This window comes from Phyllostomus hastatus, unplaced genomic scaffold (genome assembly GCF_019186645.2).
Source record: "Phyllostomus hastatus isolate PE091 unplaced genomic scaffold, TTU_PhHast_1.1 phas_contig_98, whole genome shotgun sequence".
Classification (NCBI taxonomy): domain Eukaryota; kingdom Metazoa; phylum Chordata; class Mammalia; order Chiroptera; family Phyllostomidae; genus Phyllostomus; species Phyllostomus hastatus.
Genome location: NW_025333999.1, coordinates 4,343,925 through 4,370,166, shown reverse-complemented (window position 1 = coordinate 4,370,166; position 26,242 = coordinate 4,343,925). Strand labels below are relative to the sequence as shown.

The 26,242-nt window shown below is 40.4% G+C and overlaps 2 protein-coding genes across 2 annotated transcripts; both read right to left on the bottom strand.

The window, feature by feature from the left end:
* Positions 1–2,419: 2,419 nt before the first annotated feature.
* LOC123828561 (olfactory receptor 7A10-like) lies at positions 2,420–4,146 on the bottom strand. Its single transcript, XM_045853607.1, has 3 exons — positions 3,792–4,146; positions 3,322–3,506; positions 2,420–2,506 (listed from the first exon to the last, which is right to left on the bottom strand). The coding sequence occupies exons 1-3, from the start codon at positions 4,144–4,146 to the stop codon at positions 2,420–2,422; spliced, it is 627 nt and encodes a 208-aa protein (XP_045709563.1).
* A 9,764-nt stretch (positions 4,147–13,910) lies between these two features.
* On the bottom strand, positions 13,911–21,578 carry LOC123828560 (olfactory receptor 7D4-like). Its single transcript, XM_045853606.1, has 3 exons — positions 21,224–21,578; positions 20,753–20,938; positions 13,911–14,212 (listed from the first exon to the last, which is right to left on the bottom strand). Exons 1-3 carry the CDS (start codon positions 21,576–21,578, stop codon positions 13,911–13,913), a joined length of 843 nt encoding a protein of 280 aa, XP_045709562.1.
* Between the last annotated feature and the right edge of the window lie 4,664 nt (positions 21,579–26,242).

The window sequence follows — 26,242 nt, the reverse complement described above, 5'->3', positions numbered from 1 at the left end:
AAGTGAAGGGGAAAAATTGGGGTAACTGTAAACACATAAACAATAAAGCATATTTAAAAATACCACTACAATACAAAGAGTTTTTTAATTTGGGGCCTTGCCCATAATAAAAGTTATCAGCAGAGTTAACTCTTTAGGATCAAAGAATAGGACAGGACAAACTCTAATTACCAAATATCTGTTTATCCTACTGTCCTGCTAGTGACCTTTTTCCCCTTTGATGCTCCAGGTGCCTTACTTCACCTTTAGCTCAGAATGTCACATATACCTCATTATCCCTTTGACCCTGCTCCTCTCACCTATGTATCTGTTACCAGACCACCTCTGCACCTGGGCTGGCCCTGCCTAGGCTCTGTCTGTGAACTTCCATGTATCAGGCGACCTCTAGGTCCTTGACTTTCCCAGGAAAGATTTCAAGGACACACTAGGGTGACAATAGAGTAGGTTTTATTCAGGTAGATAAAAAGAAACAAGCCCAGGCACCACTGGGAAAGAAAAGTACCCATCTGAGTGGAAGAGGGCTACCTGGAGATGGAGTTTGCGCACCAGTTAGTTCTTGGGATTTTATGTGTGTGCAAGGTGGGGGAGGGTATGTCCAAGGTGAAGGAAGGGGTTTCTTCAACCTTTAGGGCACTAATTTCTGACTCTGTCTTCTGGTTGGGAAGGGCCCTTGTTCAAACATGATCCTTCTGGAAGTGTCATGGCCTTTGCTCCCCTCAATTTGTGGTGTCAATTTTCATTATAATGATGGTATAATGAGCTTTGGAGTGGGTCTCCAGTACATTTTTCCTCCATTTTGGTATCAACTGGAGTAGCCAGTCCTTGTTGTTGACTTCCACACCCACCAGAGAGGTTTTCCTGTGGTAAACTGTTTTCTCTTTGATCATGACTGAATGAGGGTGGGGTCTGGTGAAAGGATGTCTGTTCCTACCACTTCATGCCACCTGTTGGGATTTTCCCTAAGTCCTTTCTGTCCTGCCTCATATACACATAGAACCCATTGGGAGATATATACTTGAAAATCACCTTTTTTGTAGGTACTATAGCAGGTATTCTGAGCACTGAGCTGAATAGGACAGTAAAACAAGAAGACTGGTTATAAAACCCAGTAGGATGAGACTAGTGTAAATGCCTGACATTACACTTTTATTTTATTTTATTGTTGTTCAAGTACAGTTTTCTGCATTCTTTCCCCACTCCCCCTCCCCAGCCATCTCCACCTCCCTTGCCTGATCCCACCCGCCCCTTGATTTTGTCCTTGTGTCCTTTATAGTTGTTCCTGAAAACCCTTTCCCCTTTTAGCCCCATTATCCCCTTACACCTCCCTTCTGGTTACTGTCAGTTTGTTCTTTATTTCCATGTCTATGGTTCTATTTTGCTCACTTGTTTGTTTTGTTGATTAGGTTCCACTTACAGGTGAGGTCATATGGTATTTGTCTTTCTCTGCCTGGCTTATTTCACTTAGCATAATGCTTTCCAGTTCCATCCATGCTGTCACAAAGGGTAGGAGCTCCTTCTTTCTTTCTGCTGTGTAGTATTCCATTGTGTAAATGTACCACACTTTTTTGATCTACTCATTTACCGATGGGCACTTAGGTTGCTTCCAGCACTTGTCTATTGTAAATTGCGCTGCTATGAACATTGGGGTTCTTAGGTTCTTTTGGATTGGTGTTTCAGGGTTCTTAGGATATAATCCCAGCAGTGGAATTGTCGGGTCAAAAGGCAGTTCCATTTTTAGTTTTCTGAGAAAATTCCATACTGTTTTCCACATTGGTGCACCAGTTTGCAATCCCGTGAACAATGCACTAGATTTCCATTTTCTCCACACCCTTGCCAGCACTTCTTGTTTGTTGATTTGTTTATGATGGCCATTGTACACAGAGTGAAAGTGAAGCGTTGGAAAAGAATATTCCAAGCAAATGGGCAGGGAAAAAAAGCCAGGGTAGCAATAATCATACCAGACAAAATAGATTTCAAAACAAGGGCCATTAAAAGAGACCCAGAAGGTTACTTCATAATGACATTATAGTTTTTCAGGTATGAGGCATTTGTTTTAAAGACATCCATCTCAAATAATCCTTGTGCCAACTGTGTGACAAGGCTTCTTAGAGAAACACCCAAGCCTCCCCACCCAACTCAATCCATTCTCTCACTCTCTCTCTCTCTCCTCCCCACCCCCATTCCAAACCTTCTGTGGCCCTCAGGGTGCTGTGTACCCTCCAGGACCTTAGAGTAATATCCTTATAGTTTCATAGTTCCATGATGGTTATTGCAATTATAATAAAGGACCACGAGGTGCCGTTGTTATGCAACATTAAGTGTGGTCTGAGGAACAAGTAGCAGGACCCCAGGCCAGTGCCCAGGCCTTCCTATCCTGTAGCATCACTGTCAACAAGCTGAGACTTACAGGGAACAATGATCAGTCTACATCCTCAGCAAGAGCCACTAAGGTACTGATGTACAAAGAATGAGGGACACACAGTAAAAACTGAGGCTTCAGATTTTCCTGGAATGAAAGTATATAAATGGTGTGAGTAACCAAGTGTAAAAATTTTGCATATGACAATATATTTATGACTATCTATCTATGAAATAAGATCATATTACTACAGTGATGTATGTCATTTGAGAAGAAATCAGTCTTAAGAAATCAATGCTTGCTTGTTCATTTCATTGATTAGGTTCCTGTTAAAAGTGAGATCATATGGTATTTGTCTTTTACCTCCTGGCTTATTTCACTTAGCATAATGCTCTCCAGTATAGCCAAAGACATTGAAATGAGAATAGGCTGACAGTGGTCAGAGGGGAGAGGAGAGGGGACAATGGGAGAAAAAAGTGAAGGGTTTACAGGAACAATTATAAAGGACATATGGACAATAACAAGGGGGGTGGAAATGGGGGAGGGAGGTGGGGAGGGTTGGGGTGGGAGGCAAGGGAAGGAAAGGCAGAAAACTGTACTTGAACAATAAAAATATACAAAAAAAGAGAAATCAATGCTGCCAGGAAATAAACTGGAATTTACAAATATTTCTGATTAATGTTGGGAAAAACTGTGTGAAGCTAGGAAAATGAGAAAGAGAAATACTGACTAGATAATAGATGTAGCAGAAAGCTTAATAAAATGGTGATTTAATTTTCACAGAGAAGCTGAACTCATGGAAATGGAAATTCCAGAACAGAAATAATAGGAGCAAGTTCAAAAACCACAATCTAATTAAAATTCCACAATTTGGATTCTATTTTCTTTTTTTTTTTTTTCCATTTAAGGGCCTAGAAATCAAGGTCACTTTTTCAATTTCAGATTAATTGTCTCTTGTTTACCTGCCATCCAAAGAATCTTTTCAGAGCTCCCTTTATGTCTCTATTCCTGAGGCTGTAGATGAAGGGGTTCAGCATGGGTGTGACCACAGTGTACATCACTGAGGCTGTTGCACTTGACTGTGAGCTGTGGGTACCAGCAGAGCTGAGATACACTCCTAGGATTGTGCCATAAAATATGGACACAACTGAGAGGTGAGATGAACAGGTGGAAAATGCTTTATATTTCCCCTGAGCTGATGGGATTGCTCGTATGGAGGACACAATCTTAGAGTAAGAGTAAAGGATCCCAGCAAGGGGACCACCACCCAGTAGCACAGTTACAAAGTAAATCACAACATTATTAAGAAATGTGTCAGAACAGGCAAGTTGGGTCATCTGACTGAGTTCACAGAAAAAGTGGGGGATTTCCAAGCCTGGGCAGAATGACAGCCTCAACACCATCAAGCACTGTAGCAAGGAATCCAGGGCACTCATGATAAAGGACACCAGAAACAGCAGTCCACATAGCCGGGGGTTCATGATGACCATGTAGTACAGGGGGTGGCAGATGGCCACAAAGCGGTCATAGGCCATCACAGTCAGGAGGAAGTCATCCAACACTGCAAAGAGTATGAAAAAATACATCTGTGTGATGCAGCCTGCATAGGTGATGGCTTTGCTCTGTGTCTGGATGTTCAGCAGCATCTTTGGGATGGTGGTGGAGGTGAAACAGATGTCTACCAAGGACAGGTTGGAGAGGAAGAAGTACATGGGTGTGTGGAGGTGGGAGTCTGAGCTGACAGCCAGGATGATGAGCAGGTTTCCCAATACAGTGATCAGATACATGGAGAGGAACAGCCCAAATAGGATGGGCTGCAGTTCTGGTTCCTCTGATAGTCCCAGAAGATGAAATTCTGACACTCTAGTAAGGTTCCCCAGATCCATGAGGTAGAGGCATTCTTCTTCCTAACTTTCAGGAAGGAGAAAAAAATAGGAGTAGTTTTCATACACACCTGCATTACTAACTTAGCACTAATGTTACAGTTTATAATTTGCGGTCAAGAAATTAATTTCAGCCATTGGCTGATATGGCTCAGTGACTTGAGTGCCAGGATACAATCCAAAGAGTCTTGGGTTTGATTAATACCTGGGTTGTGGGCCAGGTCCCTGGTTGAGAGGGTGCAAGAGGCAACTGCACATTGGTGTTGCTCCCCCTCTCTTTCTCCCTTCCTTCCCCCTTCTCTAAATATAAATAAATAAAATCTTTGTAAAAATAGAAATTAATTTCTATATTTTGGGATGGACTATTCCTGTCTATGAGTTGTCTGTGTCATCTTAGAGCAGGAATATTTATCCCAACAGGTTTTCTTCCTAAGGTGTCAGGAATACTTCAGTTTTAATGAGAAATATTTCATGTACTTTGGGACTATAAATTGAGTGCTGACCATGTTTTCAGCACTGTCTGGGCTGTGAGTAGAAAAAATAACACAAGTACCTACACATCAATTTTGGGGATAGAATATAGAAACAAATAATAGAAATAAATATAACATTACAGATAGTGACAAATCCTATGAAGAAAACGAAAGCAGGTCTAAAGGAGAAAGTGACTAAGCCGTCCTATTTCTTATGTGTCTTTAGGTATGACCTGCCAACAAGGTGACATTTAAGCACAGAACTCAAGGGAGAAAGGGAGGGAGATCAAGCTTATGTGGGCAAGTGTGTGCCCAGCAGAGGCAACTGCCAGTACCCAGGCCTTATGGAGGAGCTTCAGGGGTGTAGTGATTTGCTCAAAGGTAATATCAGAGCATGTGATGGGCCACGGTTATAATCATTTCAGGTTGCTTCTAGGCAGTGGGTTTCCACCAGAAATGATTTTTCCTCTAGCAATGCTTGGAGGGATACCACTAAACACCTACAATTCACACCCGCTACCCCAATTCTTGTCCTTCCCTAAATGTCAATAGAAAAGGTGACAGAACCTAGTTTAGCCCAGCACTTCTCCAGTTTCAATGGGCTTGTGAAGTCCCCAGGATTCTAGTTCAAATGCAGAGTCTGATTCAGCAGGTCCTTCAGGCTCAGAGAAGCTGTGTTTCTGACAAGTGCCCGGGTAGTGTTGATGCTGTAGGTCCTGGTCTGTGGACCACTCTCCGTGAAGAAAGGCTATGGTTCTGTGTTAGACTCAGTTGCAGGTTGTTTTAGTTCCTGTGATCCAAACATTGTCTCTGCATGGGGTTGTGGAGAAAGAGTGTGTTCACTCATTCCAGAGGCTATGATATAATCTGTGTATCATTAATATCAGGGTCCTTGACTAGCACAAAATAATACACTTCTGCAAAACCATTTTTAGCAGGCAGAATAAGGACCTCTATAAGGTGTATACCACCTAGTCCCAAGTACCTTGAAATAAAATATTTTTTTCCTAGCAAGGGGAGGATGAGGGTATCTGATGGAACAAAGCTACTAATCAACTGACTTGAAGGTAGAAGATGAGCAGGATCATCTGGGAGGACTAAGGTCAGCACAGTGCTGCCCTAGATGCAGAGAGGGAGACCAAGAGAAAGGGTGGCACTGCTGGCTTTTATGAAGGAGGAAGGGCCCTGAGCCAAGGAATGCAGGTGATCAGAACACAAACTGGAATTGGGAGAAAACAGGTTCTTCCCTGAGTCTCTAGAAGGGACCCAGCCCTGCAGACACCTTGAGATTAGCCAGTGAGACTTGAGCCAGGCTCTGACACCTAGAACTGTATACCCATATTTGTGCTCACTGTGAACAACTTGTGTGGGAGCGCTTCCCAGCAGTCTAGGCAGTCTAATAGTCACTCCTTCAGTGACATGTGATGGAGGGGCTGAGCTTAAGTCTCTTCATTATTAGCTTCCTTGAGGAAGTATTTTATTTTGAAACTGCACAGGAAGTAGAAAAGAAAATTTGAAACAATTTGGAGATATTCCACCCTGTTAGCTGTAACAGTGAAGTCTTCTTGGCATAAATATAAACATAAGGCACATTAATGTACCTAAAATTAAGATTTAAGGTACAATGTGTGACCTTAATTTTCTCATCACTGAATTGTCAAAACTTGTTGCTCAGCACACTATATTTTTTGGTAGAACTTGGTCAGTCCTCAATTTGTATTCTCCACGAGCATGAATCTGTCAGTCAAAGCATAGAAATGTGGTCACTGTGGGAAAAGGCTGTGTGTGGGATAGGAATTTCTACTAACTCTTTTAATATAAAAAGTAAGAGGGCACAAACCCCAACACATAGACAGCCTTGGCAGTAGTGAAGTAACACTACTTAGTATTCCTTTTTACACTTATTAAGTAATTCTCATGTGGATACTCAGCATGAGAGAAGATACTACAATGTCTGTCTCACTAACTGCTGCTGCAAGGTACTGTCTACCTCACTGGTTAGATCTTTTCAAAGAATACAAAACATGCTGAAATACACCCTGTCTTGGAAATTTAGTACAAACACTCACTTCACTGAACTGCTCTCTACACCTAATGCTCTGTTTCCTTCTCCCCAAACAGCAAAACTTCTCAGAAGTGTTTTCATTTTCCTACAACCATTTCCTGCATCTCACTCATTGTGCAGCATCTTCCCACTGGACTTCCAGTCCCATCACCTAATTCTCAGCTATGGCCCTAGAGTGCAGATTCAAACAGATGCATCTTTATTAATATATTAAGTAAATTAAGTATAAACTAGTTCCTTAACCAAGAATACAAACAGACGTAATCTGGTCTCGGAGCTAGGCTGATTATGGTCTCAGTGACTCAGGTAAAAGTTCACAGGTTCCAGCTTCTGTGACCCTTTCCTGATGTACCTACCAGGCTCCCAGACTCCTCTGGATGGGTTTTCTGAAAGGAAGGTCTCTGTGTGCCAGTCAGAATTGGTCCCTGGATGGTGGATGATGGAGACTGAAGTTTTATCTCACCGAAGGCAGCAGGAAGGAGTGAAGCATCAGTTCCTGAGACAGACTTAGGAATCAGCAGCAACAACCATGTCCTGTCCACCAACATTGTACAAGCTCAGGGGCTTTATGGGGAGATATTTATTGTCTCTGTATATCTGCTCATCAGGCACATTTCTGTTGTGTTATTCCAAATTCTAAGTACATGATTTCCCTCTGGGCCCCTGGAATAAATAGAAAATTTCTCTGAATGATTCTCAGATCCCAAGAGACCAGGTTAGAAGCCAGGTGGATTTAGATTTTATGACTCCTTGTCTTGGATCTCACCTGCTTCCCAGAGGTCTCACCTCCTCCTACTTTATTCAAACAGTGAGTTAACATTTTCTCCACAGTCTGAGACTATGGAACCTCTCAGGACCAGGTCCCTTTGACCCTTAAAGCACTGAATTGTGGTGGGGACACAGCCCTGACATCTCCAGAGCATTGGATTTACATCTTCAATGAGAGGAGAGCTGTGTTCTTTTGATATGGAATTCTGGGCACCACAATATTTCCCTTCCTGACACATTTTTCAAAATAATTACAGATTTTGTATTTGTTTCACAAATTAAAAGCTGTGATCTAGTGTCTCATTATAAAACATGTTAATTTTGACAGATACACTTTGATAGTTTTACCTCATATAATCTGAGCTTAATACTGTATCAATTTTGTCTGGTTTAATTGATTAATTAATTTATTATTATTATTTTTATTATTACAATTTTTTTTGTTTTCCATCTACAGTTTCTGCCTTTTCCCTCCACCCCTCCTCATCACCCCAACCCTCCCCGCCTCCCTCACCCAATTCCACTCCCCCTTGTTGTTGTCCATATGTCCTTTGTAATTGTTTCTGTAAACCCTTCACCCTTTTCCCCCCTTATCCCCTCCCCTGTCCCTTTTGGTCACTGCCAGCCTGTTCTCAATTTCAATGTCTTTGGCTATACTTTGCTTCCTTATTTGTTTTGTTGATTAGGTTCCTGTTAATGGTGAGATCATATGGTATTTGTCTTTATTTTTGAAAAGTCTATTCTATGAGACATTACTATTATGAACTTCATTCCCTTTTGCAGAAATGAGGTGAAGGGTTTTAGTAATTTGCTCAAAGTTATGAACTAAGTGTGTGATGGGCCTTGATTGGAATCTATCAGGTTGCTTTCAGTTTAAAGTCAGGGCCAGTAGTTCTCTACATGAGATGGTTTTGCCCCTGGAGACATTTGGCAATGTGTGGAGGGAGGCTGCTAAGCACCCACACTACCCAACAGAAATAATTATCCCACCCCTTTTGTTAACATGAGAAGGTGAGAAAGCCTAGTCTAGACCAGCACTTCCCCAATTCCAAGGTGCATATAAGTCATCCAGGATTATAATTCAAATGCAGGTGCTGATGACCCAGAGGTTCTTTGAATGAAACAGGTTCCCAGGCAGTATTGATCCTGCATGTGCTGGTCTGTGGGCCCCATGTTCTCGTAAGACTGTACCTGTGTTAGAGCTGAGTGTAGGTAGTATAGGTCTTCAGAACCAAAAATCACTTTGCATGTAATTTTAAATGAATAGTGTATATACACTCCTTCCAGAAGCTGTTATAAATTCATTGTTCAGACTTCTGGTCAAGATGGAGGTGTATGTACACACACTATGCCTCCTTGCACAACCAAAACAAGGACAACAACAAATTTAAAAACAAAAAACAACCAAAACTAACAAAAATTTGAAGTGTATGGAAGTTCGATCACCAAGGAGTTAAAGAAGAAATATTCATCCAAACCGCTAGGAGGGGCAGAGACTCCCAGCCAGGTGGAGAAGACTTGTGGCAAGGTGGCAGCTGGCAGACTGGGTAGTCCCACATTTGGGCACAGCTAAACTGGGAGGAACAACTGGGGAGTGAGACAGACCACACAACCCAGGGTTCCAGTGTGGGGAACTAAAGCCTCAAAATCTTGGACAGAAAACACCTGTGAGAATTGAGGTGGCAGGAAAACTCCCAGCCTCACAGGAGAGTTTGTTGGAGAGACCCACAGGGTCATATAATGTCGCAAACCCACCCACCAGGAATCAGCAACAGAAAGGCCCAATTTGATTGCAGGTAGTGGGGGAAGTGACTAAAGACTGTCAGAGAGCAGAACAAAGGGTATCGCTCCCTCTTGAACACTGCCCCCCCCACCCCATATAGTGCCACAATGCAGCAACGTGGGTTGCCTCTCTCTGGTGAAAACTAAGGCTCTGCCCTGTTCTACATAAGAGACATGCTGAGACAAAAAAATATGCCTCAAATGAAAAAAAAAACAGATCAAAGCTCCAGAAAAAATACAACTAAGTGATGAAGATATAGCCAACCTATCAGATACACAGTTCAAAAAACTGATAATCAGGAAGCTCACAGACTTGGTTGAATATGGTCACAAATTAGAGGAAAAAGTGAACACTATGAAAAGTGAAATAAAATAAAATTTACAGGGCACAAACAGTGATGGGAAGGAAACCAGGACTCAAATCGGTGGTTTGGAACAGAAGGAAGAAATAAACATTCAACCAGAACAGAATAAAGAAACAAGAACTCAAGAGAGAGAGAGAGAGAGAGAGAGAGAGAGAGAGAGAGAGAGAGAGAGAGAGAGAGAGAGAGAGAGAGACTTAGGAACCTCTGGGAAATCTTTAAATGTTCCAACATCCAAATCATAGGGGTCCCAGAAGGAGAGGAGGAAGAGCAAGAAATTGAAAACTTATTTGAACAAATAATGAAGGAGAACTTCCCCAATCTGACAAAGGAAATAGACTTCCAGGAAGTCCACAAAACTCAGAGTCCCAAAGAAGTTGGACTCAAGGAAGCACACACCAAGGCACATCATGATTACATTAGCCATGATTAAAGAGAAGGAATCTTAAAAGCAGCAAGAGAAAAGGAGATAGTTACCAACAAAGGAGCTCCCATTAGCTGCTTTCTCAAAAGAAATCTTGCAGACAAGAAGGGGCTGAAAAGAAGTATTTGAAGTCATGAAAGGCAAGGACCTATATTCAAGATCACTCTATCCAACAAGGCTATCATTTATAATGGAAGGGCAGATAAGGTGCTTCCCAGATAAAGTCAAGTTAAAGGAATACATCATCACCAAGCCCATATTATATGAAATGTTACAGGGACTTATCTAAGAAAAAGGAGATAAAAATATGAACAATAAAATGACAACAATCTCACAGCTATTAACAACCAAACCTAAAAACAAAAACAAAAACAAACTAAGCAAACAACTAGAAGAGGAATAGAATCACAGAAATGGAGATCACAAGGAGGGTTATCAGTGGGGGAGTGGGACAAAGAGAGAGGGGGAAAAGGTACAGAGAATAAGTAGCATAAATTGTACATAGAGAATAGTTAGAGGGAGGTTAAGAATAGCGTAGAAAATATAAAGCCAAAGAAATTAAATGTATAACCTTCATTTAAAAATAATTTTTGAAAAAATGAAGACCAACCACCCTAGCCATGTGGCTCAGTTGATTGGAAAATCATTCCACATATGGAAAGGTTGCCTGTTTGATTCCCAGTCAGGGTACTTGCCTGGATTGTGGATTTGACCCTTGGTTGCGGTGTGTGCCGGTGGAGACAGATCAGTCTTTCTCTCCCATGTGAATGTTTCTCTCTCTCTCTCTCTCCTTGTCTTTCTTTCTCTCCCTGTCTGTCCCTCTCTCACTCATCAATGGAAGCATGTTCTGGACTTTTACATCTATTTTCTACACCAAGGTAGTGAGTTTTCTGTCATTGTTTTTTCAAATAGGTTTTCAATTTCTTGGTCCCTCACTTTTCCTTCTGGCAACCCCATGATGTGAATGTTGGTATGCTTGAAGCTGTCCTGGAGGCTCCTTAATCTGTTCTCATTTTCTTAGATTCTTTTTTCTTTTGCTGTTCTGGTTGAGTATTTTTTCTTCCTTATATTTCAAATCACTTATTTGATTCTCTGCTTTACCCACTCTACTGTAGATTTCCTGTAAATCATACTTTATTTCAATTAATGTATTCTTCAGTTCTGACTGGATCTTTTTTTATACTGTTGAGGCCCTCATTAAGTTCACTGAGCATCCTTATAAACAGTGTTTTGAACTCTGCATCTAGTAGATTGCTTGTCTCCATTTTGTTTAGCTCTTTTTCTGGAGGTTTTTTATTTCCCTATTCTTTCTTCTGGGCTACGTTTCTTTGTCTCCTCATATTTGAAGCCTCCCTGTGTTTGTTTCTATGTATTAGGTGGAGCTGTGACATCCCTCAGTCTTAGTAGAGTGGCCTAATGTAGTAGGTGTCCTGTAGGGGCCAGTGTCACAGCCTTCCCTATCACCCAAGGTGGGTAGTTAACTTGTGCTCACTGTGTGGGCTGCGTACACTCTCTGCTTGTAGTTGACCTTGACTACTGTTAGCACTTCTATGGGAGGGATTTAGTGACGCTGATCAGTGCAGGGATTGGCTGTCACCACTGACTACTGACCTCAAACCAGCTTGGAGGATTAGTTGTGCGGGGGCCCACTCCACATAGTAGGACTTCAGAAGGGCTCTGGTGCCTGGTGAGTTTGCCTTTTGAGTGTGCCCCTTGTAGAGGTGGTTGGGTGGTGATGCTCTGATGTGGTCTGAAGCTGTCCACTGGGTGGTATGACTCTGGGGACTCCCAGAAGGTGCAGACCAAGGTTAGTCAACCCTGTCTAATGCCCAGGGTCATCTGGCATTAGCTATTTGCAGATGACTTCTACTTTTGTTGAGCTTAGATGTGTTTAGGCGAGGCCAATCTGTGAACCAAGGCTTTTAGTGCTTAGCAAATGGTACTGGGCTCACCAATACAGCTTGTTTGAGAGAGTTTATGAAAATCTGAAGCATGAGACAAGACTTTTGTATTGGAAAACCACTGAAAACAGCTTGGGAGAGACCAAATGTTTGGTGGGACAGGATCTGAGGGAATCACCAGTGGGGCAAAAAGTGTGAGCCAGGTGAAAGAGTCTCAGATATGGCACTCGCCTGCCAGCTCTGTGGGAGGGCTCATCAAAGGAACAACTGCCTCTGCCAGCACATCTGTCTGGGATAAAGCTGCCCCTCCAGCTCTCACCCTGATGCCAAACAATTCAGTTACTCTCCATGTATCTCTGATGCCTTGCAATCAGTTGACCTGGCTCTGGAGCTCAGAGAAAGTGAGTTTGAGTAAGTCTATGCATGGATCCTTGAAGAGGAACTGCCTGGGACTCCAGGAGTTTTCATCTTCCTCAGCCTTGATCCCTGCTTTTTTATTACAGCCAGCAGTTATGGGGACTTCTCTCCCTAACACTGGAACCCTGGGCTGGAGGGCATGGTGTGGGGCTGGGACCTCTCATTCCTCAGTTGCTACCCTTACAATTGATATCCACCACATGTGGGTGTGGGACCACCTGGTTCCATGTCTCTGCCCTCCTACCAGTTTTGCTGTCATTTCTTCTTTAATTCTGTAGTTGTAGGACTCCCATTCACCTTGGTTTTTGGTGGTTCTGAATGATAGTGTTTCTGTAGTTTGTTGTACTTTTGATATAGTTGTGGGAGGAAGGGAGTACAGCATTTACAAACTCCACCATCTTGACCAGAAGCCTATTGAAGTTTATTTTGGATAATTGGACTAACAAGTGACTCTATTTAGGTTCCCTTCCAGGTAACGTGGATAGGTTGCAAGGATTTGCATGTTTAGTGTAAAACTGGTGACCCTGCATCACAGGACTTAGTAGCAACTTAAGTTCTCTTGTGCATCACCCTCCGGTCATGGAGATGGAAGAGATTCTAGTGCATGAGGAGGTATGAATCAATGATATTGATGTAGTTCATTCACTGTCCATTTTGTAATTAGGACAAAATTTAGAAAAGTGGAGATATCATGTTTAGATTCATAGAGGAATCATATTTGTATACAGCACTGTAATTCTGGAGAACAAACAGGGAAATAATTTAGCAATAAAATTTAAGATACATTAACCATCATTTACCTCAAAGAAAACTCGCTCTCACACATAGAATCCATCTTCTATGCATGAGTAGGTTACAGCATGAATTTTTAAAACAGAGTAATTAAATAAATAATGCTCTGCCATCTCTAAGGTCAATTTTGATGAAAGTTCATATTAGGCCAATCTATTTAAAAAATTTGTCTTTTCATGTGGACTCTGCCTGGAGATACATATTTGATAATCAATGTTTTCCAGGGACTATGGCAGGCACTGTGGACACTGAACAGAATGAGAGAATAAAAGCAGGAGTCCAGTTAAAAATCAGCAGAATATGACAGTCCACATTGTCAGGATGAATAGTTAAGAGAGTGAAGTAGACTAGATTCATAGACCAAAGTGGAAACTGTATTTCACATTTCTTTGTGAAAACATCACATGGTCAGACTTAGTTAACAAGTGGAGTTTATTTCATGTGGGTAACACATCTCATGAATATTCTTTCAGTAAATCTAAAGAAAATTCTTGAGATCCTATGAGCCATTTGAGAAGAAATTATTCTTAAGAAATCCAAATATTTTTTATTTAAATTTTGGAAAAATTCTGTGAGAGTGAGATAATGGACAAAAGAGAAAATGTTTACATATTACAGCAGGAAACATGATAAACTGAGGTTCTTCTATTGTTTAGAGAAGTTGAATTCAAATAAGTGGAAACTTTAGTAAATAAGTAAAAGAGGCACATTAAACTTTCTGAGCCCATTGACATCCCTCTTCACAGACTGGTGCATGGCTAGCTTCACCTTGTACTTGACTCTGAAGTCTTCAGCAGCAAGATGGGCATCATCAATCTGCAGGGTGATGCAGCTTTGTCCACAGAACTTGCATAGACCTGAATCTTCAGGTCCTCGATGGTCTTGAAATGATGTCCCCAGTCTCTGTTCTGGGGTCCCTTCTTCTCCAGGTGTTTCCAGATTTTTCTCTCCAGTTTTGATGATCAGCCTCCAAGGCTTCTCACTGTCTTTAGGAAGGCAACCAGGTGGTCATTCAGACATTGCATAGACTTCTTCTGGCTCTGGATGTGCCCTCTGCCTGCCAAATCCCCAGCTGCCCCTTGCACTGGTGGTGTGGGACATGGAGACCTGGTATTCCAAGTACCCAGAACCTGTAGAAATGCTGACTGAGCTGCAGGCTGGCTGGGTTGTTGGCTGGGTTACTGCAGGAGCCCAGGGTCTGGTAGTTTGTGGAGAAGCCAGAACAGGTTATGAGCTCATGTTGTTCAAGGAGGAAGGCAAGAGGCCAAAGTCCCAATTCAGATGTTTTTTCAAGAAAATTTATTTTATTAATTTTGAGAGAGAGAGAGAAAAGGAGAGGATGGGGTTGGGAGAGAGAGAGAGAGAGAGAGAAATACCAACCTGCTTTTCCACTTATTGATGCATTCACTTGATGCTTCTTGTATGTGTCCTGAGTAGAGAAATACAAAAGAACCTGAAAACAATGAATTAAATGGCAATAACTACATACCTATCAACAATTACTTTGAACAGAAATGGATTAAATGTTCCAATAGCATGACAAATGGATAAAAAGACATGATAAATATATACTATAGAATATTACTTAGCTCCAAAAAGTATGTGATCTTGCTATTGTGACAATATGGATGGACTTAGTGGGTATAAAGCTAAGGGGAATGAGTCAGATCAAGAACAAAAATTACCATATAATTACACTTATATGTGGAATCTAAAGAACAAAAACATGAACAAACAGAACGGAAACAGACTCATAGATCCAGGAAACAAATGGATGGTTGCCAGATGCAAGGTGTCTTGGGGGGATGAGTGAAAAAGGTGAAGAGATTAAGAAGTACATATCGGTGGTTACAAAATAGTCGTGGGGATGTAGAATGCAACATAGGGAATGTAGTCAATAATATTGTGGTAACTTTATTTAGTGTCAGGTGGATGCAAGGCTTATTGGGGTATCACATTGTAGGTTGTATAAATGTCTAACCACTATGCTGTACACCTGAAACTAGTATAACACTGAATGTCGACTATAATTAAAAATTTTTTAATTTAGAAAAAAAACAAAGAGTTTGGCATAATTATGCAGGTGCTACTAACAAAGCCACCATGGTGCTCTGAGTGTGGAAGAGGAAAGAAGAATAGTTGGAATCAGAGGGAGATTTGAAGATGCTGCACCAGTTTCTCTGAAGATGGAGAAAGGGCCATGAGCCAAGGCATGCTTGTGGCCATGAGAAACTGGGATAGGAGAGGAAACGGAACTGCCCTCTGCCTCCGGAAGGACCTGGTCCTATAGACAACTTGATTTTAGTCCACTGAGACTAGTTTTGGGCTCTGACCTCCAAAACAGAAAAAGCTTAAATTTGTTTCATTTATATCCTACTGTTGTAATTTGTGACAGCAGCAACAGGAATGGAATACAGATGTTATTAAAAAAACATAGGTGAGGGAATGGAATTTTAGCTTTTCAATTCATTCATTTAGCTTTCCTTGGGTAAGGGCTTTTTGTGTTCAAATTTCACCTTAAGTAGAGACAAAAAGTAAAGTCAATTTGGATAATTAGTGACATTGAATATCTTTTTATATGTCTGTTTTCCATCTGTATGTCCTCTTTGGTGAATTATCTGTTCATATCCTTTGCCCATTCTTAAATTGGATTGTTTCATTTTTTCTTTTTTGGTGTTGAGTAGTATGAGTTCTTTCTAAATTTTCTGTATTAACCCCTTATCAGATGTATCATTGACAAATATGTTCTCCAGTTCAGTAGAATGTCTTTTCATTTTGTTGATGGTTTCTTTTGCTGTCGAAAACTTTTTAGTTTGATATAGTTCCTTTATTTGTTTGTTTGTTTGTTTGTTTGTTTGTTTATTGCTTTCTTTGCCCAAGGAGATATATCAGGAAAAATATTGCCTAAAGAAATGTCAGAGATTTTACTGCCTATGTTTTCTTCTAGAAGTTTTAGGACCCAGTGATTCTATTTATCTGAAATAACCCAAAACATTAATTTGAAAGAATATACACACCCATATGTTCATTGCAGCATTATTTACAATAACAGAGATATAAAATCAATCCAAGTGCCAATCAGTAAATGATTGCATAAATAAAATGTGGTACATACAAAAATGGACTATTACTTTTCCATTAAAAAGAATGAAATCTTACTATTTGAAACAGCAAGGATGGAGAAGAAGGTATTATGCTGAGTAAAATACGTCAGTCAGAGAAAAATAAATACCACATGATTTCATTAATAGGTGGAAATTAAAGAACAAAATAAAGGAAGAAATATTCAATCAGACTGATAGATACAGAGATTGAATGGGTGGTATCAGAGAGGATGAGGGTTTGGGGGCTGAGTCAAAGTGATTAAAAAGTATGAACTGGTAGTTCCAAATTAGTCATGAGGATGTAAAATACAGCATAGGGAATATAGTCAATAATGTTATGATAATTAAGTTTGGTGCCAGGTGGGTGCTGGAAATATCATTGGGAACACCTTGTAAAGTATATGATTGTCAAACCACTATGCTGTACATGTGAAATCAATACAAAAATAATATTGAAAGTAAACTGTAATTGAAAACTAAAAATACAAATGCCAAAAATAGTCCATTTGGAGATTTGGGGCATTAGCTGGAACAATGAACTTCCTGTTCTTTGTGTCAGAATTCCTACATTACTTTAATTTTGTATTAACTCAAGCAGTCATTCTTTTAATTTCTATCCTGTCAAAATTGGTCACAAATTTCCTTTCAGCATAAAAGATGGGTTTATAGTGAGTCTGTATTCATGTATGTGTGTTTGTGTGCTTTTTTGAAAGAAAATCAGTTACAAGTGTACACATGCATATACATAGATATGCCCCTTACTTATAAATAGAGCTCTTGGACGTAACAGAGTATTTCCAAGCATTTCATTTATTTCTACTGACTTCCACATGAGTTAAATTTACCATCCCACATCAAAGTCAGAAATAAGGAAACGGAGGCTCAGGGTGATTGCATTTAAAAATTATACAACAGCAGTTAAAGCTTTTGAGCACTTTCTCTTTTTATGACACATTTATTTTTTTATTTTTTTAAGATTTTATTTTTTAAATTTATTTTTAGAGAGGGAAGGGAGGGAGAAAGAGAGAGAGAGAGAGAAACATCAATGTGTGCTTGCTGGGGGCCATGGCCTGCAACCTAGGCATGGGCCCTGACTGGGAATCCAATCTGCGATGCTTTGGTTCTCAGCCCACGCTCAATCCACTGAGCTATGCCAGCCAGGGCCATGACACATTTATTTTTGAAAAATGTATTAAGATAGGCTTTATTTATTTTAAATTTTTTATTGACTTTATTGGAGTAACATTGGTTAATAAAATTATATAGGTATCAAGTGTATGATTCTATATTATGTTATCTGTACACTGATTATGTGTTCACCACCCAGTCAGGTCTCCTTCCTGAACCATTTATCCCCTCTTTACCTCTCCTATTTCCCTCCAGCCCCTTTCCCTCTGGTAAGCACCATAGTGTTGTCTGTGTCTATGAGTCATTTTTTTGTTTGTTTTTGCTTAATCCCTTCACCATTTTCACCCAGGCCCCAAACTTGCTCCCCTGTACCTGGTGTCAGTCTGTTCTCTGTATTTATGAGTCTGTCCCTATTTTGTTTGTTAGCTTATTTTGTTCATTAGATTCCACATGTGAGTAAAATCATATGGTACTTGTGTTCCTCTGACTGACTTATTTCACTTAGCCTAACACTTCACAGGTCCATCCATGCTGTTGCAAAAAGTAAGATTTTTTTTCATGAATCTGTAATACTCCATTGTATAAATGCAAAACAGCATTCTTATTTTTTCAGTTTTTAACAATGCATTTTTATTGTTGTTTATTCTATTACAGTTATTACAATTACACCCCCTTTTGGCTCCTCTTCCAAGCCCACCTCTGCTCCCACAGCCAATCCCCAAACCATTAGCTTTTTTATCCACTCATCTACTGATGGACACTTGGGTTGCTTCCAAATCTTGGCTATTGTAAACAATGCTGCAATGAACATAAATGTGCATGTAGTCTTTTGAATTAGTGTTTTGAGCACCTTTTGAAATTATATGTATATGGACCCATGCAGTATGTATTCTTAATTTTTGAATTGCCCCTTTAAAATAGCAAATTCTATATTTTAAATATGTGTACTTTAAATTATGTCATTATATGCCAATAAATTATATTAAAAAGTCCCATCTCATGGTAACATCAAGAACACAGTACCTGAGTCACATTTTATCAGGTGTTGGAGGTATGTCTTCTAATGGGTAGAAAACAAAGTGTGGTATATGGATAAAAATAGTAGGATTAAATTAAGGCTATTACATTTGGTAAATTCACTTTTTTGTAAATAGATGTTTAATTTACATATACAGCTAAATGGACATAAATTGGTTCAAGACAGGGGTGCACTACAACCTCACACAACATCAAGGATGAGCCATAGACACGCAATGCAGAGACTCACAGCTGAGGCAGACTCAGGAGATCTGAGCAAAGATCAGAACAACTTCCATCATATAATCCCATTCAATAATAAAAATGTTATAACAAACTATTCTATTTAGGATGCTTGTTATGCAGCAATAACTGATATAATAATAAGGCAAACAGCACTTATAATAACTGTGTTTCTTATATTTGGCATACATTCTGATATTTTGGCCAGCCTTTGTGATTATTTTGTTATTCAAGTTCATTACAGATAACTGTCCTCACAGGTGACTGTGTTGAGGTTCCCTTCTAGGGGTCTCCAAGAGGTTGCAAGCTCATGACCATTTGTGCAGAAAACCTGGTGATCCTGAATCATGTGACCAAGAAGGGATTCAGACTCTCCTGTGAGTCATTTTTAATTATGAAAAGAGATACCTGAGCATGAGAGAGACATGCAATAGATAATCTGGATACTTTACATTTATTGTTCCTTTAGTGGTTGAGACAAAATTTAGAAAAGAAGAAATGTTTTGCTTAGAGTCATAGAGGAGTCATAATTGTAGGCAGCACTGGAATTTTCAAGTAGGGAAAGAAATAGAAATCATTAAAGAGATAAAATACACTAACCAACCACTTATCACAATGCAGCAAGCCCCTTACACATGGGCATCAATCTTCCATACTTCCATGAGTACAGCAAGGAAAAGCAATACTTTGCACAATAATGAATTTAGTGATTAACAATTTTGTCTCATCATACTTCAGGTCATCTCTGACACTCAAACCATGTTAGGTTAATCAATTAAAATTTTGTGTCCATGGAGATTTCACTATAGGTATGTATGTGATGGTCAATTTCTGTTAGTGCCTTCAGTGGGCATTGGGACACTGAGTTGAATAAGACAATAAAAGCAGGAGAGCAGCTATGAAGCAGAGTGGCATGTTTGTAGTCTAAGTGCCTGACACAAAACTTTTGAATTCCAAGGCTTTGACTTCAAAGATAACAATGCTGAAGAAACATGTGGCCAGCTCTCTGACACAGCCGCTAGCTAAACACTCTGGCCTGCTCTCCTGTGAAGGCCCCCTCTAAGGAAAACCCTGGAGAACTTAGATAACTGACCTTGGCAGTGACCCACTGTTCACCTTTCACACCCTGACACCTGCTCTTAAGTTTTAAATTCACCAATAAGGACTGAAGCTTTGAAATTCTATCCATCCTACCCTCAGACTTGAATAAATGCAGAGCCCACAGTAATGTCCTCTCTCTATCTTTCTCTTCTTCCCCTCCTCTCCCATGACCTCATATGTGGGCCTTAAGCACTCCGTATACCCTTCAATCTCTGAGTAATCTTTTACCAGGTTCTCTGATGGTTTGGCTGAGAAGTGTCATGCAATCATAATAACTGAGAGGCATGATCCAACCACAATGTTGGCTCATGTTGGTGTCACAAGAACTCAGGGCCTAGGTGACTGTGCCAGGCATTTAGAGTGAATACCTGCAATTTCAATAGGCTGAGACTTAAATGGAACAGTGTTTAAACTCTACATTATTATGAAGAGTACTTAAGTTAGTGATATAAAAATCAATAACAGACCCAAAGTGAAAACTGCTTTCATATTTTCCTGTACAATGAAATGAATGTCCTTAGATGCCAAGTGTAGTTTTGTCCATCTGAGTAATACATCTCTGATTATACTTTCAGATAAACTAGGGGAAAATTTCTTGGCATGATATATATCATTTGAGAAGAAATTATTTTAGAAAAATCCAAGATTTCCCATGAAAGATATGGAAAATTCCAAATACTTCTGATCCAGGATTGAGAAAGACTTTCATAATGTTAATGGTCAAAGGGAAAACTGTTAACCTATTTTACAGAAGCTTAGCAAGTTAGTTACTTAAATTGTTAGAGAACATGAGTAGAAGGAAATGGAAATGCCAGGAAATAAAGAGAAGAAACCAGTCTACCCCTCAGGATCAGTAACAGCTTCTGGTTCTGAGACACTGAGTTTGCAATCAATGTCACATTTTGAGTATCAGAGCAATTGTCCCTTATTTGCCTGCCATCCCCAAAACTCTTTTCAGAGCTCCCTTTATGTCTTTGTTCCTGAGGCTGTAGATGAAGGGGTTCAGCATGGGTGTGACCACAGTGTACATCACTGAGGTGACTGCAATTGACTGTGAGCTGTGAGTACCAGCAGAGCTGAAGTTCACGCCTAGGACCGTGCCATAAAATAAGGAGACAACTGAGAGATGAGATGAACAGGTGGAAAATGCTTTGTACTTCCCCTGAGTTGATGGGATTGCTCGTAGGGAGGACATGATCTTAGAATAAGAGTAAAGGATCCCAGCCAAGGGACCACCAGCTAGCAGTCCAGTGGCCAAATACATCGCCATGTCATTAAGAAAGGTGTCAGAACAGGCAAGTTCGATCATCTGCTTAACTTCACAAAAAAAGTGGGGGATTTCCAAGTCTTCCCTGAAGGACAGTCTCAACAACATTAAAGTATGTAACAGGGAATTCAGAGAACTTATGATCCATGACACCAGAACCAGCAGTCCACAGAGCCAAGAGCTCATGATGACCGTGTAGTGCAGGGGGTGACAGATGGCCACATATCGGTCATAGGCCATAACAGTCAGGAGGAAGTGGTCCCAACCTCCAAATAATGTAAAAAAATACATCTGGGTTATGCCACCTGCATAGGTGATGGCTTTGCTCTGTGTCTGGATGTTCAGCAGCATCTTTGGGATGGTGGTGGAGGTGAAACAGATGTCGACCAAGGACAGGTTGGAGAGGAAGAGGTACATGGGTGTGTGGAGGTGGGAGTCTGAGCTGACAGCTAGGATGATGAGCAGGTTTCCCAACACAGTGATCAGGTACATGCAAAGGAACAGCCCAAATAGGATGGGCTGCAGTTCTGGGTCCTCTGATAGTCCCAGGAGAAGAAATTCTGAAATTGGGGTATTATTGCCTCGGACCATGGAGATGACTAGTAGGAAAAAAATGTGGCATGATTAGTTTTTATACAAATGGCAATCATGCTAGTATAGTTGAAAAACTACAACCACATTTTGCAGTAATCAATACCAATTTTGGTACATATCATAACCTTTAAGGCACCCCCCAACATCTCTGATTAGGAATTTCTGTCCTCAGATCTTTTTTCCAGATAGTCATGTGTTACACAGTTTTAATGAGAAATGCTTTCATATACTTGAGGAATAGTCATTGATATTCCACATCTCTAAGGAAAGGGTATAGGATGCTGAGAGAAAAATCTTTAGAATATAATGATAGTGAAAGAATATACTATATACATCATCCACCATGTTAGATGGTGTCAGGTGAAGAAAAAGAAAGTAGGGATAACAGAGTGGATGGGGGCATTTTATCTATTTTTAAGCCTTTTAAACATATTTTTATATGCTTTCATGTATCCCTGCAAATAAGGTGACACCTGAGTAGGGACCTCAGGGAAGACATGAGAAATTGAGCGGTGTGTGGGGAAAGAATCGGTGCAAATGCCCAGAGATGACACTTGTTTCAGACATTCAGGACTCAGACAGGACCGAGCACAGGGAGTAGAAGGAGGAAGAGCAGAGTGATGGTGTCAGAGAATGAGGGAGAGTGAGGTGGCCTCCCTGCTGCTGCTGAAACTCAGAGACAAGAAGAATCCCTTGCTTACATGGGGTTCCCTGTGTTCATTCACTTTATTTCCAAAAATCTTGTAAATAGTAAGAGATCTTTTTATTTTTGTGGGTTGGTTAATATTCTGGCTTCTGTTGTTAAAGGACACATTTTGGAGTATATGGGCTCAGGTCAAACTGCCCTGCAACACACACACACACACACACACACACACACACACACACACACACCGTGACTACTTCCTGGGACCTTGTTATCACTGAGCTCTTCCCACCCTGTCACAATAACTGGAAAAGAAAGGATGTAAGTCATGATGTCAACATCAGACTATCTTACCCTATGTATATAGAAATAGTATCTAAATTTAATTGGTTAAACCTCCCATGAACATGTAAACATGAAACTCCATTTTCATATGGCCATTCTGAGTCCCTTATTTAAAGGAGCTTAAAAAATTTGTTAAAAAGCAGAGAGGAAGATGTGCACATAGAGTGGGAAAGATCTAATCATTCAGGTGGTTGTTGAGTGGCTGATATGAGGCAAAACTTCCTGGTTCTGGCAGCATTCCAACTCCAGTTCTATGCCCTTCACACCCAGCATAACTGATAATACAGCAAAAAGCCATTTATCAGAGAGAAAGGAGTGATATTTTACATTGTCAAGATGTTGCAGACATTGAACATTGCACTAGAAAAATGACCAGAGGAAACAAACACTATCGGCATCAGCAAATACAATGTATGACAGTGGAGGTATTCATGATGAAGTGGAAACCCATTTCTAAATGATAATATATGCTAAGCTTTCGGCATTAGTGGCCGATTTCAAATTATCTACCAAATATCAGCTGTTTGAACTTGCAGGCCATCTGAACCATTTTATTTCTTTAATTTAATTGTATTTTTTGGTACAGCCTACATGATTTTTATATGCTCCCTTTTTTTAAAGAGTTTTTTTTAAGATTTTGAGAGAGAGAGAGAGAGAGAGAGAGAGAGAGAGAGAGAGGGAGAGAAGGAGAAACATCAATGTGCGGTTGCTGGGGGTTATGGCCTGCAACCCAAGAATGTACCCTGGCTGGGAATTGAACCTGGGACACTTTGGTTCCCAGCCCCCACTCAATCCACTGAGCTATGCCAGCCAGGGATATGCTCCCTTTCTTTAAAAAAAATGAGGTAACATTGGTTTCTGACATTAACTGTTTCAGATGCACAACATAAAAATTGTTAATGATATCACCTGATAGTGGGCATTGTGGCATCTGTCCGCCTACCACGGACAGATAATCAACACATTATATGAAAGGAGCTGGGTTAGGCCCTTCCTGTTGCTAAGTGAGTGGTGGCCACTGGGATGAGATGCAGCTGTTTATTCCCTTCTGCCTCTCAAATGTCTCCACTGCTTCCCACCACGTTGGGCCCCAATTGCACAGCCATATTTCTGTTCCTTGTCATCTTTCCCATCTATCATGCTGGTACCCCTCTACCCAAATGCTCATGTAGACTCAGAGAGAATTTTCTGTATTTCAAAGCAGGTCATGGAACTCTCTGAATTAAATGCCTCCCCTAGTGACTGCTCAGTGGAGACAGAAGCCAAAATTCTGTAGCTTCAAACATGAGGCTCAAGTCTCTGTGACCTTTCTGCCAGTTTCACCTTCATAGGGTCCTGCCCTCACCCACACTGAAATCCTGAACACTGGGCTTGATTGTCTGCTGCACCTGACACCACAGCCTAGGGTTTGGGGCCTTGACACACTTGCTCTTTGCTTGGAGTCTCCCTACTGGTCTCTTTGGAACTGTTCACTCCCTCTCCATTTTCCAAACTCCATCTCCCCTTTCAGAGAGATGAACTGTCTCCTTCATGGGTCTTTTTTTTAACCTAACATTAGCACAGGAAAAGGACACTCCCACACCCCTAATTGAGGTGTTAGAGCACCAATGGTGTGATTTTTATTTATTTCCATGTCTTTCTTACTTGCTAGAGAGTGAGTGCCTGAAGCATGAAGCATGTTATTCAAATTCCTCCTCCCCCACTAGACTTAGTGGAGTGCAGTTGAGTAAACATGTAGCCTGTGATGGAATGAATGAGAGAACGTGCTCTGTATTCACCTAGATGGGGAGGATGTGCTGGAGAAACATTTCTCCATATTCTGAGATCAGCATAAACTAGGGGGTTAGACTATGGTTCATAAGAATGAAATAGAATAGAATCAAGAGGGCACAAAAGAAAATATTGGAGTGTGTCATACATAGTGAAAGTACATACATAATCATTTTGTGATTTCCTTTGCACATGTATGTGTGTGTATGAGTGTTTGTGTGTGTGTGTTTCTGAGTCTGTGTGCAAAAATGCTGGATTGTAGTGTAAAAGGCATGTCTTAGTTTGGGACATGTCAAAAGAATTTGGAATTCAATGCAGTAAATGCAAGAAGAGTTTAAAAGCCCAGTTCCTGTTAATGAGGGAAAGCAGTAAGTGTGAAGAGCCCAGCAGAGAGCCAGGTGCAGAAAGAAGAGTCAGCCAGCATGGGTGCTGAAGTCACCTCAGACTCAAGGGACCACACACTGTCCAGACCGTTACTGCTTCACTGACCTCTGATCTAATTGTCATGCACCTCTTCCATGGTTATTACATCACCCTTGTGTTTATATGACCCAGCAGTGGATGAGGCTAGCACAACTCTCATTATCTTTGTGGCATCTTTTCTTTGCTGTTCTTGGCTTTGAGTTTTGGTGTTTTTTCTGACACATCCAACTGGTACACTCTAGTCTTGATTCTGTATCTTGCCAACATGCAAGTCTCCCATGAACGAATTTTATATATCCTGCTTATGCAACAGTTATTGCTCTCTTCACATATTTCTCCCTGAGAATATGATGTCATAGAACACTTACTCTTCATGGTATGGGGCCTCCTTTCTATAATGTGAGATCAAATGAGCAGGGTGTTCATGGATTTTGTTCACTCATGTGGTATTGTAAATATGTGTTCTTACATAGAAAAAATGTTCAAGTATGGAATTTTCATAATATAAAAAATAGAAGGATTCTAATAATGGTACTAATAAAATGGAATGAAATTGTACCAATAATTCCAAAAGACAAAGCTATAAAATATAATAATTTAATCATATCAACTGAATATTAATTGAAAGGAAAAGAATTTCTTTGCCAAGGTTAAAGAAGATGGAGAATTTTTACTTTAAAAAGTAAGGAAAGGAGACACAATATGACAGAATGACCACACAAAATAAATAAATTTTCACACATTTCTCTAAATCATCTAAACATATATAGAGGAATTCTATGCCAAGTAGCAATATATTAAGGAAAACAATACTCTAATATATGAAACTATTATATATTCATTAGATTACCTAGCAAGCAGATTTGGTAATCTCTCAGCTCTGAGCTAGCCTGGTTAGTCTCTCAGGTTACCACCGGTAGAAATTCTAGTATCCATTCTCTTTGGATCTTCTCCACACCATCTGCTGCACTCTGAGACTCATGTGGGCAGGGTCTCTGAAAGGAAGGGCTCCTTGTAGAAGTACGAATCCTGCCCTGGATGGCTAATGTTGGAGACTGAAGCTCTGTCCTCAGACAAAAGAGCAGGAAGGAGTCAAACATTGGTCTCTGGACCAGAGTTAGGTCTCCTGAAGAAACAAGTGTGTTCTGCCCATCCTAAGGTGCCCATGTTGAGAGTCTGCCACAGAGGAGATATTTACTTTTCCCTTCATCTGTTCATTAGATACTGTCCCCCTGTTACTCTCTCCTCTGAGCATCTCATTCCCCTTTGGGACACTTGTCAGGACTGAATGGAAAATTTGCCCACTTGTTCTCTGTTTCTAAGGGATTAGATTTGAAGTGAAGGGAATCCTGTCACCTCCTAGCACCTTACCCAACTT